The following is a 16249-nucleotide window of genomic DNA, read 5'->3' as shown; positions in this document are numbered from 1 at the left end:
TATAACATTTCAGAATTTTATTAAAATATTTACATTTAATAAACGATTGGTAAATGTATCTAGTTTTTAATTTTGACTTCAATAAACATATTTGCTAAATATAGTTTACCCGTACGGAAAAAATATCAAAGTACGTAGATAATTTGATCTGCATTATTTTGAAAAGTAGCAAAAAAATTATAAATCAATAACAGGATAGTAATTTCTAAAAAACTAGCGATTCCAAAGTTATACTTAAATTATATTTTGCCTTCGTGAAATTTAATGTATGAATATATTATATACTCTGATTTTTAATCTATATATTTCTATTATTATATAATTCAATAAGATTGAGACGCAATTCCTATGCTGTGACGTAATTTGTTAATCGCTCAAAATCGAGTTATATGAACGTTGTTTATAGTGAAGCAATTAGAGCAAACAAAGTCTCGATTTTGTATCATTCGTTTGAACAAAGCCATGAATCATTAGTATACTCGATACCGAAAACAGTACTGCACTTATTCTCTTTGTCACAGGGAAATGCGTCACGTGTTATATCACTGGGTCGATCGAAGCGACGAATCGATGGTGTACTTGTTACATTATGGAATGTGTCACGTGTTAAATGTATATAAATATGGGAATGAAATAAAGAGATAGCACTTGATCTTGAGCTCCGAGAGAGAGAGAGTGACGGTTAGAGCCAATACAAAAGTGTACTCATTTAAACAAATCGTTCGTCAGCCGATTCCTCCTCCCGGTCCTTAACAAATAATTAGTGTATTATTGATGTTTTCAATAAATGTGTGACATTTTAATTAAATTATTTCGTTTCATAAAGACAGGAGTGAGCCCAAAAAAGTTACAGCGGAAAAATTAATCAAAACATAAAAGTGGGTAAAGACATTTGACGGAAGTCAAATTATGAATCATAAACCATTACTATATTTTAAAATTAATCAATGTCACCTGCAGCTAGGGGCATAATTAAATTAAAGCGTATTTCAGTCTGCTGCGGGACTCGAACCTGCGGCCTCTGGATTATTGGGGACTACAATATTTTGACCTTTTTTTTAGTATTTATTATTTTATTTATACTTTTTTTGGAATTCATCCTATATTTATATTCATTTTATTATGTTTGTATTTTACATATTTTAATATGTAAAATGCGGTTTAAATATATTTAAACGTTAATTTAACAGTGCAAAACCAAATTATAGGTATTAAAAATATGCTTTTATATTGGAAGCCTTCATTTATATTGGATTTTCAAACATTTTTTAGTAATTATATACAAGCATCAAACATTTAAATTTTGTAAAACGAGCAGCTTGCTTGCTTTTAACCAATACAGATTTTTTTAGGATTATGTTCACGGATTTTGTTATAAGTCGATCCCAAAATAAAATTTAGAAATACATTTTTTGGACTGTTCAACGATAAGTGACGTAGAAAAATATAGTTAATTGAGTATTATAGTTAATTATAAATATAATAATCATTTTTTTTAAATATTTTCACTTTATTATTTAAATTAAAAATACATAAGTGGCACATAAGAGCTTAGCAATGACATTAATAAGAAAAATCCTAGTTTACCCCGATGTCGGTCGAGCCAAAATGCAATATCGCGCGCCCACCGGGACGCATTCCGGCGCTGCACAATAGCGTCCCGGAACGGCGGCTGTCTGCTTGAACCCTTGCAAGACGGCCACAATAACGAACAATATAGATCTTGTCACGGGCCAATTGTGCCGTGGAATTTTGTATTCTTGTTATCTGTTGTCGCGGACAATCGCCGCGACACTCCTGAGTGACAATACCGGCTATTGCCACTTTCGTGGGGACGCTTTTTGGACACGCAACAATGAAGCCGAAAGGGCGTCGCCCGATTGTGGGGATGACAACCTCGAATCCCACCGCCAAGCTTAGGCCTAGATCCGTATCTAGTAAAATAGCTGTATTCGGTTTCTAGCTGTAATTATCTGCCGGGCTTTATCACCTGCTGAAGTGAATTTATTGTGTCTTATGATTCACGGGGCTGAGATAACGGGCGCGTATACAATTTAGACAAATGGAACTTTATCGTTTTAACGGTCTAGATTAATTATATTGTCAATGAGTTATTCAGATCTAAGATAATAGGTATATACGATTATTAATGTTGTTAAACAGAGGTGAACTTATTTTGCAATTAATTAATAAATTTATGAATATAGATTCAAATTAAAAAAAAAACATAGTACTGGCATCTAACCATTTTTAAGTTTCAAATTGTAATATTTAAAAACAGTAAAATATAAATCTAAATAAAATATTAGTATTTATAATTTAAATTGAAAAATAATAAGATAAGATAAATAAGAGATAAATGATTTATTATAAGATTTTGAGAGATTGTAATGTTTGCTATTGACTAGCTAGCGAGTGTGTGAATACCGATCCCTTAACTTTTTGGGTAGTAAATATTATTTTTGCTTTGTTCTGATTTTTAAAATCTATTTTTAAATTTAATGGTTGAAATTAGACATTAAAACCATTGTGAAGCTGTACGATTTACAATATAAATGGGATGAGATCGCATGAGTGCGTCCGAAAGATATGCTCCTAGTGCATTTTTTTACTGTCATCGCGTTACTGCGTAAATTTTCGAACTACATAGATAAATATTTAGAATTTTCAAAATGATTCAATCTATAAAAAACTACTTAAGGTTTTCAATTTATTTAAAAATAGGTTTACAACTCGACTAAACATTTCCAAAAGAAAATATTATGTATTATTCAAAGTGCGATGTGAAATGTTGTATATAATTTAAGATTAGGTTTAAAACTTAGATAGATAAAAATAAAACTAAATATTGCATTGCGTTTTAAAATAGCTATTCAACTTAACTAATGATTATTAAAACAAAAAATAAAATTTTGTTATTATTTAAAATTAGGTTTGCAGTTTGAATAAATAATAATAATACATAGCATCAGTTACACATCCGCCTATGTAAAAATAGAACCAAATAACTATGCAAAAATAGACCAAAATTCTTCAGCTAAATAATTGACTGCATTACAATGATTGTCACGTGATCATCGTAAAAGATAGTCTCCCAAATATCAATACATAAAAAATATGTTTTATTAATATTTATATCGTTTGATCGACATTAACTTTCAATCCTCATACATGCTAAGTATATATTACATGTTCATGTTTTAAATGAACCTGGTTTATTTGCAGTTTGAGTAATTATATTCAGTTAAATCTAACAAATATGTGCATTAAATCAGAAGCAATGATAATTTTTATGTATTGTAAAAGGAAAAACTCACTTTTCGGTCTCGGAACCCGTTGACGGAAATTCAAAATTGGAAGATTTCATTACGAAGATTGTTTCATGATTGTTTATCTAGTTTAATCAATGTATTCATATAATCCCATCACACATTATATATATATTTAATTTACATAGTTATAACATACCTAGTTAATTTGCAATCCGATTATTTATATTCAGTCAAATCAAACAATGCACATGACGAATTAATGAAAATTACTGTTGCTTAGCAAAATTTTTCTAATAAATAATAATTACATTCAACTGTTGTCACGTTACTGTCAGCCATTTTGTTTTATATTTGAATTCTTATTTTTCATTGGTCTAAACAACATAATGCATTACCAGTGGCTCGGAAATCAATCGAGCTATTTCTTGTTTTTCTGGCGCAACTTGAATTGTCAAATTTTTTTCGAAAATCAGCCATATCAAACGTTTCAGCTTATGCCACTTTTATCGTAGATTCAGTCAACTATAGAACGTAGCAATGGAGAAATAAGCAAATAGCACTTTTTCACAAACAAGAAAATATCAAAATACGTTCCTTTTCCCGTCGGATAATTTGCATTGTTCCCACAGAGAGCGCTTTCGCGTCGACTGGGTGAAACTGGTATTGAAAAAGGGGTGGTTTCTTCTCTCCACAACACCGTAACCGGTTTGAAAAGCCTGAATGTTTAATGAGCAATTTCAATTTTCTCGAAAAGATCGGTTTATTGATCGGCGGGGAATATGCAAGCGGGTAGAAAAATAATAGACGTTATAAACGGATTGCGGGGAGACGAGAGTTGCACCATAAAGGTTTACTGCGAAAGAGGACCGAAGGGGATGAAATTAAACATTCATTAGGCATCCTTTGTAGCGCCAGATTTTCAGAAATTAGTTTTGGCACAAGATAAGGTTTCGCTTTTAAACATTGCGCGCCTATTGGATGCCGGCACTCGATCGATCGGTTATGCGATGGCAAAATATTCGACAAATGCTTATAAAACACACCTTTCATGCAATTATATGGCATTTAAAATTAATTAATATATTTTTATACTCACGTTGGATCTCGCAGAATCCCCTTGACGTCAGCGCGATGAAGATGTATATGGAAATGGCATATTCGTAAATTAATTGCCTTTTTCGATACGACGCCATTGTCATTTATTTTACACAAACTTTTAATTTAATCACTTTATTTGGTTTATAAAATCATAGTAATTATTTTTTTATTAAAAACTCTTAGTGCTTGTAATAATTTCAGCTGAAAATTTGTAATGTAGTACAATTTTAGAACAAATGTTAATATTCATATTTGATATAGGTATGTATTTTAAAAATAAAAATAAATAAAGAATGCAAAAATATTTACGTTGCAAATTATTTCGCTAAAGTTATTTTATACCGAATATTTATATATTTTAAGTAAAGTTTTAATAAATAAACATATACAATACATCTATGATTTTCATATTTCTTAGTTAATATGCTAAATTAAGATAAAGTCATAACTTGCTTGTTCGCTTCGCTTTACAACCCTTTTCTCTAAAGGAGGGTGCAAACAAACTTATAAATAAAACACCCGCACGCATTGTAACTGTGAATATACAATGCATAGAAGACGTGCGTTACTAGATAACATATGTAGCGTACTAAGTTCAGTTTCAAACAGGGCTGCCAAAATTTTCGGACATGTTAATTAAAAAATATCAGCCCAAAAGCATTTATAAATTATATGTACAACTATCCGAACAGATTTGAAAGCAAAAATTTGCTCACAGATATCTTTAGTAAATAAAAGCTTAAAACTTTATTAAATAAACAACAGCAAAGTTTATGTTAAGAAAATGACTTTAAAACATACAGCAAAAAGTCATCATTTCATAGTAATTGCTTTTAAATTTGCACACTTCTACAGACTTATAAATTCGCATGCATACCAAATTAATTTAAAATGAATATAATTTATTCCTACGTAGGATGGGAAATATTCAGAAAGTAAAGATGTAAGACTAATAATAACGTCTGTCCAACGTCTCGCATATGTAGCACATATACAACCACTACTGTTTGGAATAAGCTTCTGTCACAACTTAATTAATAATATAATCTCTGACTTGAGATACAAAAAGTTCTTCCAAACTTTTATTAAGTGGAGCTATCGACCTTCAACAGAGACGAAGAAGGTCGAAAAAGCAGCTGCTTCTCTCTTCACGTCAATCCTAGTCCAGCTACCATATCTGGAAGCCAAGATTTGGAGACCGCTGGATTTTTTAGATGCAGGCAAAGCTATAGGAATATATATTATAAACAATATTTACCCAAACTAAATATGAATTTTAATACTCATTTATAAATAATTTGTCCTCTAGTAAAATAAACACACTGACACAAAGGTCACGGCGGAGCTTTGTAAATAATATCAGTAAATATGCAGACTGTTTTTTTTATAAAACAGCTATAGATATTTTTTTATAAATATTAGGCTATTGATAAATGGGTGCTTTGGGACACGAAAAAGAGAGAAAACGCGAGACTTAAGACAAGCGAGAAACTTGTATACACGTTGAAAAAGTTTATGGTAATTAAGTTTAATAATTATTAATAAGATTTTTTAATATATTTAAAATTAATACTAAAATAAAACGCTTTGAAAATACTTTCAGGGCTTTGTATTTTCACTTTCCGAATATTTCTCGTACGTAAGGTAAATATAATAAATGTATTTTTAATTAAAATACTTATAAGAATGAACTTTTTTGCCGAGTTGTAAGCTGTTTAAATATTTTAGATAGCATATTTTTCCACACATCAATAGAAAATTGTATATTAATTAATTCTTTATACTAGAAATCTTTTTCCAGGCAGACTAAACCTATAAAAGTGCATATGTAGTTTATGTCAGCAAATAATTAATAACTTGAGATATAAAAAAGGTCAATAAAATTTTCGAAGACAAGAAAAGCAACCGCTTCCTTCTTCACAGTCTGGAATCAGAGATTTGGAGACTATGTAAACTGTATGTGCATAATAATAATCATTTATAAATAATTTAATCTGTTATAAAAATATACATATTGGTCAGGGCAGGGCTTTGTAAATAAAGTCAAGAAGTATGCTATTATTATTTATACTTTTATAAATAATAATAGCATACTTCTTGACTTTATTTACAAAGCCCTTGTCTTTGTATATTTTGATGGCCTTTGTCATCAAAATATTAGGCTATTGAAAAATATGTGCTTTGGGAGCCTAAAAAGATAGAAAACGTGAGACTTAAAACAAACAATAAACTTATGACTATGTTAAAAAAATCTATGTTGTATATATTGAATATTAATTAAAAGGGTTTTTCAATAAATTTTAGGTCAATTCTAAAATTTTGCAACGCTTTGTAACTTTTTTTACAGAATATTTATCGTATATAAGATACGTGTTTTAAATATTAAAATACTAATAATAATTAAGTAATTTTCCGTGTTATTAACTATTTAAGTATTAATGATAACATATGTAAGTTATATACTAATAATTTTTTTATACGATTATGAAATGAAAAATATAACAAATTAACAAAATAAGCATTAAGCTATCTGTACAGTTATTTGGTTTTACAATTAAAGAAAAAGTTTTACATTTTCAATTTATTTTAAATTACTTTCTGAAAATTCATGAATTAAAATATTACGTACATGAAGAAATGTTTTGATTTAGCGCACCGTAAATATAAAAGCTAAATATTTAATTATTTCAATATGATGTAATAATTTATTTACATAAATTTGAAGTAATTTCAATTTGATGTGCCAATCCGAAAATATTTTTAGCTTTGACAACTAAATTAAATACATTGTTTGTATATTATATTAAACATAAATATTTTTTTAAACATAAAAATGTTTACTAAAATATTTCGATTGAAAAGTTTACTATAAAGAATCGCATACAGAATATTAAATTTTATTTACAAAATCTATGCTTTATTATTTTAACGCAAGATAAACACATTTCCAAGTTAAAAATACACTCACGAAAACAGAGATGCATAAAATGGCAATGGAACATTTTGTATAAATAATATGTTTCTGAATTTATGGCTAGCTACTGAATTGTAAATTTGAATATAAAACACTATATAAATAATACTCAATCAGCAATAGTCAAACTTGTTAACAAAATAAATAAATGACACTTTAGACAGATGTTGATAATTATTGAGATTTAACAGTCGAGTCCAGAGAACTAATTTTCCCAAATACAAATTGAGTACAATCAACATGGATAAATACCAATCTATATTTTAATAAATACCAACTATTAATAAATAATAATTAATTTGTATCGCGGGCGATTTTCACGTATGTAAGTAAATGCTATATACAGTGTATTATTTTTTGAGAGCGTGTAATACGCGAGCGGCCTTGGACCAATTATTTACAGGCACGTATTGTTCCCTAGGGCCAATCATGCGAAAAATACATTAGGCCGATTCGATTTAAGGTCCAGAGACCCCGGAAAGAAACACGAGAAAAAAGTGGTAGGAGTTCATTAAGTGGCGACGTTTGGTCCTGAGCTTAGAGCCAGACTTTCAGGCTTCAATTTTGCACATGTGTGAAAAGTGCCTTGTGTTTATTGCGAGTTTTGGTTAAAAAATATGGTATTAGAATTTTATATATGTATATATTGTATATATATTTTCGAGGTTCGCAAGTATTATTATTTTTGAAATCTCGGGATTCTTCGCGATTTTCGCTTACTTTCTTTCTGTATTTCGGCTGCGATTCTCTAGCCATGGTCAGTTACGGATAATTCGAGACAACGGCTGAAGAATCACAGTCGAAATATAAAAAAAAGTAAGCAAAAATCGCGAGGAATCCCAAGATTCCAAAAATATATAGGTTTTATCAAAATTTTCAACAGATGTATGTGTATTACATGTCGATTAGCTTTTGCTGTTTGTTACCATTTTATGACAAACACCAACAAGCACAGGTAAAATGTTTCGGTTTTTCTACAATCCAATAAATAATACGTAATTATTATTATTTAAGAAAAAAACTGTAGTATTTTTTATGTTAAATTTTAGTTTTTTTGATCTGAAACAGTTTTTTCGTAGAATGTGTAACGAATAAAACATATTAATTATATATTAGGCAATAAATGTGAAAATTAATCTTTAACTAAACTTTTTATATTTAAATTTAGCACGAGTACTTGAAAAAACAATAAGAGTACATAATAATAAATAAACATATTGCAAATGTTTAAAATAATATTCTTAAAGCTTTACTTAAAAGTTATCTATCATGCTTTTGCTGTTTATTATGTTTAAAAGGTTAGTTGAATTTTTATAATATATGTTTAAAACTATTAGGAATAAATAGATGTATAATATATGTATATGATTATTTAAAAAATAATTCTACAATATATATTTAAAAAATGAATCATAGTTTACAGATTCTATTTGCTATAATTAATTAAAATAAACATAAATAGCTCAGTAGACTATAAACAATAATATATTTATTTTGTGTAGTAAATAAGTTATGTTTTAAATATTCATTAAAAATTTTGCAATACACATTTATCCAATTTAAATTACAGATTTATTATTTTACAAGCTAAAAAAACAATTCATGCAATTATTTATTCTGAAACTCTAATTTACATAATAAATAATTTAAATTTTATTTTAACATATTTATTTTTATCCATATTATGGTAAAGAAACTTTTATCAATAAAAATAATTCATTAGTATCGTTAGAAAAATTAGAATCAAATAAAACCTATTCAATATTTTAGGAAACCTGTTGCGCGATATTGACGCGTTAAATGTGCCAGATGGCTTTTCATGTCCTTTTAAAATCACTTAGCGATACAATGAGCTTCGTTCGAGCTTTCCGAGAAAGTTTTCACGCCGAGTTTTCCCGCACATTTTATTCGGATCGTCCGCAAAACCCTCCGATCGCGACAAGGCTCTATAGCCAACTAAATGTTTACCCAAACGCCGGCTAAGCCAGTCTGCAATCGACCCCCATACGTTTCATCCCCTCGCTGATTCACCCCCGACATAAAAAATGTTACTTACAATGCATTTTCATAAGTATTTTTATACAAATACATATGTACGTTTAAAATATAATATTCATACATATGCTAAATAATTTTAACTTGTAATATAATATAGGTAAAGAATATCATTAGGAAAAGTTAAGAAAATCTAATTTGTGATGATTAATCAGAATTATAATTAAATAATTATCACTTGCTCATATCTCTTTAAAGATTTATATTATATGTCCTTCAGGTCAATAGTCAGCGACTTATACTATATATAATATAATATTTAATAAAATTAAATGATATGCGTTTTTTATACGCATATAAAAGCTCGAGACAAAATATGTTATTCTGTTTGCCTACTCTTGACGCGACGACCATTTACTCGATTACACAGATTTGGGAAAAAAATAATTTCTTAATTTTCGATCTCTTTCATACAAAAATTGTTGAATGAATACTGAAATTTAAGCATATGAAGATTTAGTAATAATATAGTATTTGTACTTGTTAATACCATGTAATAGCATTTGTTTCTATACTGAACGGCTGATAGAGATGCTACTCTCTCGGAATCCTTAATCTTCTGCTTATTGTGCTTTTAACGCGTATGTGACAATTACTTTTTTCATGGTCTTACTAAATTATTGGGTATTATTCACTGATTATATATTCAAAAAATCTAGATTTAATATTAATATTATATTTATGTGAATCACAAAAAAAGGTGTAGCAATTATACCAATAAACACCAATTGATTGCAGAAAAATAATCAAGCAGAGATTTATGTCATACTAGATATCATATATTTTTAGGTTTACGCATACAATGTAAAAAATAATTTGAATGATTCATTTTCTGCACTAAAATGTTAGAAATGTTTAGTATTTTTTTAAACTGTGAACTATTTTAAGCAATATAAGCGATACTCTACATTACTAACCAATGGTTACATTTTCATACAATTGAATGAAATGAAATGCTTCAATAATTGAATAGCTGAAAATATGTCAAACGTATACGGGCTGCATTTGGTTTTCCGCGTCAATGGTGCATACATGGTACATGTTTCAATATAACACATACCTATATATATATATTGTATTGTTATATTACACAAACGGTCATGTTTGTGAATTTATGTATTATATATATATAAATGTAATAAATAAAATAATTGTATTTATAGCTTCTAAAATATAATAATATGTTAATAAAAAACATTTAAAGATAAAGTATTTAGCAATGCTTATAAATAATATGTAATAAAAAATATCTTTTAATAGCTTATATATTATATGACAGTTCTATATGATTGATCGGTAGATCATGTTTTATTTCAAAACATTTTTATTTAACTATTTTCATTTTTTTCCATTAATAGAAATAAATTAGCGATGAATTTTAGAAGCATTTTCAGCTTTTACAGATAAAAAACAGTTTAAAGAAGAGAGTCAAATGAAAAATGCTAATATTTTAATTAATTCTAAATATTTCACTTATATTGATATAATATATATGAATTTATTCTTATATACAATTTGTAACGATTCATCCCAATCTGAAAGTGTTATAAATTTGTGTATTATATAATATATACGTATTTATAAGTGAACACGAAATTAAAGTGTCTAATCGCACCAAATTGATCTGGGCGAGAATGACCCAAAGGTTGAAAACTGTGTTACATTCCAGAGATTGTTACTGAGATTATCAAGCTACGATTATATGAAGAAAAGTCACTAGCCCCAAGACCGCACGTTTGTTGTATATTTACATATATTGTATATACTATATGCAAAAATGTTATTTATTATATTGGTATATTTTTATCTAATTATAGAATTATTTATTTGTGTAAATTATTAAAATTCATTATAGGATGGTTAAGAATAGTTTCAATATTTTTTTTCGTAACAAATTATTAATAAACAATGGAGAAATATGTCAAAGTAACCCTTAGTGTTGTTTGACACGACACAAACGTCGTATAAGAGGTCGTTTTTGGTCAAACGCTTGAAACTCTCTTGCCACAAAAGGTCACCGGCATACAAAATACTATTATGTATCTCACCCTGACCATATAGTGGTTTATATGGGGGAAAGAAGAACTACAACTACGCGTGCATGAGCGTGCTAATTTTGAAAGGTTGTTTTTGAATAAATAGGTAATACATGATTATATTACTTTAGTTTTATTAAAACGAATTTTATGCACATTTGTATTTTTGTTATAAATTACTTCGAAATAAATTATATGACGAACGATATGCGGCACGCAAAGGCGTTCATTGATCACTGCTTCGCACATACGAAAAAAACATAGCGTAAAATTGGTAGATAGGGACATACGATATCTTTTCATCTACTGAGATTATAAACGCTGTAGGAAAAATACTTCAAGCACATCTAATGATTTTTTCTCATCTGATACCTACATTTGTATATCGGTATACTTCAAATTTATGTGTTATTGGCTGTATAAGACACAACTTGGTATCAAAACTCGAATCTTATATATTGCATTTGTTTATAGGCGACCGTGTTTTTCGTCGAATATGACGTTAACTTTTGCCGCCACTGCTTTAAATTTTTAAATGGTATCTCTTTTATTATTTTAATATTATCATTAATATTTGAATGTGCTATTTGGATGTCTATGTTATATGAATGATTTTTTAAATTATTGGATTTAGATATTGTATGATAATTTTATCATCAGCGTACTATATTTATAGAGATATTATTAATTTTTTTATCGTATCGACAAACTATGTACGCTATATCTAATTATGAATTTAAAGAAACAGCGATCTCACAAATGTATAAAATACTAAGCAAAGTTCACATAAATTTATTAAAAAATATTTTACGTTTGAACAATGCAGCAATTAAATAAATATTTATACATAGAGTAACAGCATAAATCATATCAGAATGGCACTTTATTCGATTACATTTTTAAATATACAACAATGTAAAAAAAATGTATAAATGTTCATTAAACAGATTTGTACATACGAATGTCCAAATGTTGTTTTACGATCAGTAAAAATAATAATATAAGCAAAAACAGTAAATTTAATAAAAATATGTAACGAATATATTTAAGGCAAAAAATATCAGATAATATATTTTGTTTTCATGTTATGGTTAACACTTTTTTAACTTTTTTTAGTCCATATTTTCTGCTTCGTTTTTCCACTTGTTGCTACAAGTGGAAGATATTTGTCTTCATTTGCGATGTCATCTGTGACTCGTAAATGGCTTTATTAGAACAAAACTTCACCTCCTATTTGTATGCATTCTTGTCACCATTATTTTCGGAATATTAAAAATAAAGTGATGTCTAATTATTTTTTATTGCATATAAGCGAAACATGTAAATGTAAAAATATTGATGAGAGCCATAACTTCTTATTAAAATAAAGTAAATTCGTAACTAAATAAATAGCATCGGTTACACATCCGCTCAAAAATATTACTGATATTTAAAAATATTTGTTACACCTTACTGACGCTACTATATAATTGATCACCTATAGTTGGTGCAATGTAGTCATTGATTGCGTTTTAGCGAATTTTAGGTATTTGAGGGCCCATTTTAACGCTACATATAACACAATTTTAAAAGTTGTTTATATGTTTTATGTGTAAATATAAAAGCCAGTTTTTAATTAGATTGACAAATTAGAAAGAAACGATAAACTAAAAATATCAAGCACCTAATTTTTTACTTGAGATCAAAAGTGCGCTTTAAAAATATTAATAATTTTGAGAACTTTGTCTATTTTAATTAAAAAATATTTTGATTTACATATTTTTTAAAGTAAATGTTTTTTGCGCAGCATTATATAATTTATTAATTAATAAGTGAAAAAAGTTTTCACTTTATTCAAAATTTATATTTAAAATCTATAATAAATTAAGAATATTTAAAATCCATAATAAAATAAAAAATATTTTTAAGGTTGAAAAAAATATTTTGAATAAATCTTGAATTTTTTTCTGAAACTTAATAATTTAAAAAAAAAAATAGTGTTATAAAATTTTGTAAAGTTTCCTTTCAAAAGCGTCAGTAAAAGGGATTTTTGCAACACTATGTGTTTTGTAGCTGGTTGGTAATGAATACTACTTATTTTGAAACTTTGCCCCTTTTTGTTGAAAATGTTTTTTCAAGCGAAATTTAAAATATTCTCTAAAAACTATAACTTTAAATTGTCAACGTTCGCCAAAATTTAAGTTTACCTTTTATCTGTATAGAGAAGCTAATACAAATCCACATTATTTATATTATATTTTAAATCTAAACATATTTAAAAAAATATTTTTTTTAGAATGTGATAATTTTTATACATACTTTGATATGTATTTTACAATTTGAATCGATAAAATCAATCACGTCGTGCGTTTTCAAGCACGCCAATACCCGGGATTCCCCACAGTCAGATTTTCTCACATATGACACTCGTCATCTGCTAAGCGCTCACCGGGATACAGCTTAGTGCGATTAAATAAACAGTGAAATAAGTTATATTTACAGCATTTTTCTTACAAAGTGTTAGTTAAAGATGATTCAAAATGATGTAGCACTTGGAATTATAAACAATATAAATAAAAGTTTAAATTATTAGTGTGCCAGAAAGTGTTTGGTTATATGAATAATATATCACGGCTATTCTAACAAAATTAATATTGACTTTCTAGGATCTAAGGTTTAATAATTTTTCAGAAGCAATGATGAAACAATTTGATGACCTGTATGGTTACAACGTAGAATTGGTATACATATAAACAAAGAGTGAATATTCTCATGTTGAAGTCACTGTCAGCAAGTATTATCTTTTTATAAAGAACATACTACATAAGTTTTATGTAACTGAATATCTTGAATATGGCAATTTCTAAAGAGGAATTATGACACAGAAAAAAAATTGATTAAAAACCATGACGTATTCATACATATTTTGCTACATCGGAATTAAAAATAAGCCACTCTTAGATATTTTGGTTATCAATTATTCCAGATATGCAATCACATATTTATAATTATTGTAAAATGTCGTCTATTAGATAACATCCAAGAAACTACACATATGTATATTGCGAGGACGGAGCGATCTAGGTGAATTTTATTTTCTGCAATATTGGTTTTAATTTTTTTTTTGTAACCAAACTCCTTTAGCTAAATAACCGACTGCATCACAATTATTGTCACGCAATCGTTGTAAAAGATAGTATCCGCAAATATCAATAGATACAAAAATACGTTTTATTAGCATTTGTACGGTTTGATCGACATTAATCTCAATCTTCATACGTACTAAGTATATATTACACATTTAAAACGTATCTAGGTACGTTTTAAACGTTCAGTAAAATCTAACGTAAATGTGCATTAAATCGGAAGCAATGATAATGTTTATGTATAATAATATAAAATTAAAAACTCACTTTTCGACCTTGGAGCCCTTCGCCGGGAATTCAAAATTTGAAGATTTCATTACGAAGATTGTATTCTATGTATTCTTCTAATCCTCAACACATTATGTATATATTTAATTTACATAGTTAAAGCACATCTAGTTAATTTGTAATCCGATTATTTATATTCGGTCAAATGTCGAATTAATGAAAATTATTGTAGCGTAGCAAATTTTTGTTATTAAATAATAATTATTTAAAACTGTTGTCATGGACTGTCGGCCATTTTGTTTTATATTTGAATGCTTATTTTTCATTGGTCGAAACAACAGAACGCATTACCGGCGGCTCGAAAATCAATCGGAGCAAATTCAATTTTTATTATTATAATTAAATATATTTCGTACGTTTACGTGTATTATTATACACCATACATACAAAGCGATATGGTTTACAGAGTATAGAATTGAACGGACTATGTTTTATTCAAAGTAATGCACGTCCGGAAGCGGAAGCGGCTTAGAACAATTATATATAAGATTTAAGATTCAAATTTTTTTTACCGAAAAATCTTCCCGCAAATTTTATTATCAAATACTAAATGATTTTAGAAACTAGCCTTTGCTGCATATATCATGAAATTTATTAACGAATTCGATTTAAGACTACAAGGAAAAACAATGCTCGTATATAAAACTTATACTGCGTTGAAAAATTTGTAAGAAATTATGTTTTTTAAAATTTTACTTTCTGGTACGCCGAAACTAAAATATTTACAATCTGGCCACTTACAAATAAAATGTTTGACCTTTGATTTAAATAATGAGACTGAAATAAATAAGTTTAATTTCAGTGATATAATTAAAACCTATGTAAAAGCTAAATGCATACATCCATATATAGTTAAAACATATGCATGGTTTGATAATCTTTTTTAGAATTCATAAAAAAATAATCTGAGATATCTGTAATCACGCGAGACAATCCTGAATTATACAAAGGTGTTCCACATATATTTGTTAACAAAAAATGTCCCGGTTTTTTTTAATTACGTTTTTATGTTTGAAGTTGGTTAAAAACAAATTTTAAGACATACTTAAAGTTACACAACATACGTAAATCTAGACAATGTGCCTCGAGGAAGACTCAAAGCTACTATAAATTAAATAGAAATTTGTTTCATGACTCTTTTTCACAAAATCGCTGTGATATATAAAAAATTATGATTTAATATATAATTTAATATACGATTAATAATTAAAAAGTATTTATTTATTGATGATTCGCAATTCGAATTGAATTTTTACCTGGACGAAAAGTAGATTATGTATAGTGGCATTTAGACAACAGTTGAATATAGTTTTGGCATGTTTTTGTCAGTTTTGCGAAGAAGTTTTATAAATTGCAGTATACATAACCACTTTTCAAATTATTTTTTTATAAAATATATCC

The 16249-nt window shown here is 27.7% G+C and overlaps 2 protein-coding genes across 2 annotated transcripts in view; both read right to left on the bottom strand.

Moving 5' to 3' along the window:
- The window catches only part of LOC148226289 (neurotrimin-like), an 82979-nt gene extending 73698 nt beyond the window's left edge, over positions 1 to 9281 (bottom strand). The window contains exons 1-2 of the mRNA XM_088203576.1: positions 9120 to 9281; positions 4369 to 4571 (exon numbers count right to left, since the gene is read on the bottom strand). Of these exons, the coding sequence (XP_088059702.1) occupies positions 4369 to 4471 (103 nt within the window). The 5' untranslated portion in view covers positions 4472 to 4571; positions 9120 to 9281. The remainder of the gene's footprint in view (positions 1 to 4368; positions 4572 to 9119) is intronic.
- LOC148226276 (focadhesin) overlaps positions 1 to 16249 on the bottom strand; it is a 600544-nt gene that overhangs the window by 149211 nt on the left and 435084 nt on the right. The gene's annotated exons all lie outside the window — the stretch shown is intronic.

Source organism: Plectrocnemia conspersa, unplaced genomic scaffold (genome assembly GCF_051122295.1).
Source record: "Plectrocnemia conspersa isolate PC_06_02 unplaced genomic scaffold, ASM5112229v1 ptg000014l, whole genome shotgun sequence".
NCBI lineage: Eukaryota > Metazoa > Arthropoda > Insecta > Trichoptera > Polycentropodidae > Plectrocnemia > Plectrocnemia conspersa.
Note: the sequence above shows the minus strand (reverse complement) of the source record. Positions and strands in the feature narration are given on the sequence as shown.